The 519-nt window shown below is 69.6% G+C and overlaps 1 protein-coding gene across 1 annotated transcript in view; it reads left to right on the forward strand.

Moving 5' to 3' along the window:
• The window catches only part of KCNG3 (potassium voltage-gated channel modifier subfamily G member 3), a 32,015-nt gene that overhangs the window by 5,207 nt on the left and 26,289 nt on the right, over positions 1-519 (forward strand). The window contains exon 2 of the mRNA XM_019516381.1: positions 1-505. Coding sequence (XP_019371926.1) covers positions 1-505 — 505 coding nt within the window. The remainder of the gene's footprint in view (positions 506-519) is intronic.

Consider the following 519-nt stretch of genomic DNA (forward strand, 5'->3'; position numbering starts at 1 on the left):
GCCTGCACGCCTGCCGCTCGGCGCGGGACGCGCTGGAGCTGTGCGACGACTACGACGGCGAGCGCAACGAGTACTTCTTCGACCGGCACGCCGAGGCCTTCGGCTTCCTGCTGCTCTACGTGCGCCACGGCCACTTGCGCTTCGCGCCGCACATGTGCGAGCTCTCCTTCTACAACGAGATGCTGTACTGGGGGCTGGACGGCTCGCACCTCGACTACTGCTGCCAGCGCCGCCTGGACGACCGCATGTCCGACACCTACACCTTCTGCTCGGCCGAGGAGCAGCCCCCCGCCGGCCCGGACCCGAGCCCGGCCCCCGACGGCTGGCTGGACAGGATGCGCCGCACCTTCGAGGAGCCCGCGTCCTCGCTGGCGGCGCAGATCCTGGCCACCGTCTCCATCCTCTTCGTCATCGTGTCCATGGTGGTTCTGTGCGCCAGCACGCTGCCCGACTGGCGGGCGGCCGAGAACCGCAGCGTGGAGGAGCACAGCAGGGACACAGCAGAGTCAGTGAGGGAGC

Source organism: Gavialis gangeticus, unplaced genomic scaffold, assembly GCF_001723915.1.
Source record: "Gavialis gangeticus isolate Ggan-Ray unplaced genomic scaffold, GavGan_comp1, whole genome shotgun sequence".
Taxonomy (NCBI): domain Eukaryota; kingdom Metazoa; phylum Chordata; order Crocodylia; family Gavialidae; genus Gavialis; species Gavialis gangeticus.